At 53.6% G+C, this 2,802-nt stretch overlaps 1 protein-coding gene across 1 annotated transcript in view; it reads right to left on the minus strand.

The window, feature by feature from the left end:
• The window catches only part of MYO18B (myosin XVIIIB), a gene marked incomplete at its 5' end in the record, with an annotated part of 49,494 nt that overhangs the window by 30,467 nt on the left and 16,225 nt on the right, over nucleotides 1–2,802 (minus strand). Inside the window, one exon of the mRNA XM_057387174.1 lies at nucleotides 994–1,059. Within this exon, the coding sequence (XP_057243157.1) occupies nucleotides 994–1,059 (66 nt within the window). The remainder of the gene's footprint in view (nucleotides 1–993; nucleotides 1,060–2,802) is intronic.

Below are 2,802 nucleotides of genomic sequence, written 5' to 3' on the forward strand. Positions count from 1 at the left end.
GGTGACACACAGGTGACAGCAATGACGTGTTTCAACACCAAAACCAAAGTGAAGCACATTGTTTTGTCTCTCTGAACTGCTCAGAAACACCTCAGGAATGACACAGCTTTGCTGATGCCACCCATTACAGGCCAGTATCGATCYCTGAGTGCTCGAGGGGTCTCCGAAAATCTCTCAGAATCCAGGACTGGACACTCCAGACCATGGGTCACCATTTGCACGGCCAAACTTTACCAACCCCTGAGCRACACGGGCGAGGCTGGGGCTGTGCTGAGAGAGCCACGTTTTTAACGATGCCAAATTGAATCAAAGCACAATCCCGAGGAACAGCAGCTCTGCCGAGMTGGTGCCGTGATTGCTCCACCACCCACCCGATTGCCTCATTAAYGTCTGAATTAACTCCCCAGCCCCGCAGTCTCACAGCCGCTACAAAATCAATGCTCAGAGCCAACTCGTCCCTAACGAGATGTGACCGGGGCTGCCACCGTGCTATTGATTAAGGACGAGGGCTCCATAGAGGAGATAATTACAATCTGCACGGTGCAGGATAAAAGAAAGTCATTTTGCTCCACAGAACCGTTCCGTGAATTCTTTCTTCACGGACTCCAGAGCTGAAGGCGAGCGCGCACGTGAAATTAATTTTTTCTTTGAGACTGTCGTGTTGAAGTTCAAATGTTGTTGCTGTGACAGTTTCCCACTCTGCAGCAAACCCACGACCTGCCCAAATCCCCTTCCCCTCCAGGAGACATCAGCAGTAATTAGAAACTTAAATACCACCGGSGGCCGGCTGGGGTTTGGTAATTAGGTGCAGGATTCACCCTGGGTGCTGCTTTCAAATGGGAATTAGGAGCTTTTCGCTCTGATTTTTAGTGAGGCTCTTTCCCAGCCCACCTGGCAGTGTTGAAGGGAGGTTTTCTGCCCAGTTTGGGGAACTTTTGGGAGCCTGGCATGGGGCTGATTGTGCCAAGGGGGTGCAGGGCCCAGCCATCGTACCTGTGTGCGCCCCACAGCAACACTCTTCTTCTCCAGATCCAGCGCCTGGAACAGCTCCTCGATGGCCTGTGGAGAAGGGGGTCATCATGGGATTGCTCAGGAAACACCCACACCCTGCTAAAATTGGGTGCAGAGACCCCCAGGCAGCCAGTGAGGGTTCACCCAACTGACAGGCACCCCATAAGGGAGAGCCCAGCCCTGCTCTCCTTTCCTCCTCCCCTTGCCAAAGACCAGTCCCAAGTCCCAGTGCAAGGGTTTTCCTTCCACAAGGCTTTCAGCAGGATGGGGAGCACAGATCTGCAGCTCCAGRCAAGATTTTGCTGCCTTGCCTGGTCTGGAAGGGCCCTGGAGCGTGGGCAGCCCTGGCAGGAGGTGACATGGTGACAACATCAGTCCCAGTCCCACCCAACTGCACTCAGGGCTGCCCTCCTGCCCACCCCACCAATGCTCATCCCAAAAGCAGGGGGAAGGGCTGAGTTTCTCCCKGAGCTCACCAGCACAGCACGGAACCCCTGTGAGGATTTGAAGGGAGATTATCCCAAGAAAAACCCTGAACTCAATTACTCTGAGCTTTGACCAGCACTCAAACAAGAGGCAGCAACACCAGCGGCTCCCCTGGGGCAGCAGCGCTGTCTGAGCAGGTGGAGGGTCTGAAAGCCTCAGGGCTACAGGAATTGTGACAAAAATCCTCTGCTGATACCTCACCCCAGACAGAATTTTTTGGCAGCCCCACAAAACTCCTCCATGAAGGAGAAAATCACAGAAGGAATATTCTACCGTGGGCACAGGAGCAACAGAATTACAATCGTGGCCTCTGGAACTAGGGATGGGATACAGCAGGGAATGGGGATGGAGTACCTCGGGAATGGGGGTGGAAAGACACCAAGAAATGGGGATGGGACAACATTCTGGGGAATGGGGATGGAAAAACACCAGGGAATGGGGGATAGAATACCCCAGGGAATGGGAAAGGGGTACACCAGGGAATGGGGATAGAATACCCCAGGGAATTTAGATGGAAAAACACCAGGGAATGGGGACGGAATGCAGCAGGGAATGGAAAAACCCCAATAAATGGGGATGGAACAATACCAGGGAATGGGAATGGATAAACACGAGGGAATGAGGATGGGTACACCAGAGAACTGGGATAGAATACCCCAGGGAATTGGGATGGAAAAACACCAGGGAATGGGGATGAGGTACACCAGGGAATAGGGATAGAATACCCCAGGGAATTCGGATGGGGTACACCAGAGAATTGGGATATGAATGACCACAGTGCCTGAAATGCTGTGCTGGGGTGAGGAAGCACCAGTGTTTTGGCTGTGCAGGGCTGTTCAGGACAGTCCCATCCCATCCCATAAATCCCATCCCATAAATCCCATCCCATCCCAAGCACAGTTCAGCTCTCCCCACCATCCCCTCACAGCCGGGTTAACGCCGCGTCCCGGTAAACATTTCCCAGCCAACCAAACCCCGTGGCAGGCAGCTCCGGGGAGGATGGGATTTTCCAAATCCCCTGCTTACACRCTGCTGACAAGGCCCCCTGTGCCTGTGCCGGCGTTTCACAGCAATATTGACCTTTCCCGATTGTCAGGCTTGTCTCATTAAATCCCGAGGTTTTAACAGCCTTCGCACACGCCGGCTGCCGTTTGCACAGCGCAGCGCGTGCCCGGCTTTAATTCAGCTCCTCTCAGCTCTGCCCAGCTCATCCACAGCCTTTTTCCWAGCATGGCTTTGCCCAAGTTTTGTTGTGAATTCACTGGGAAACAGGCTGCTGGAGGATTTGTGTCACTCTGTGCTCAG

This window comes from Malurus melanocephalus, unplaced genomic scaffold, assembly GCF_030028575.1.
Source record: "Malurus melanocephalus ecotype Western Australia unplaced genomic scaffold, MMel_1.1 scaffold_1154, whole genome shotgun sequence".
NCBI classification, from domain to species: Eukaryota; Metazoa; Chordata; class Aves; order Passeriformes; family Maluridae; genus Malurus; species Malurus melanocephalus.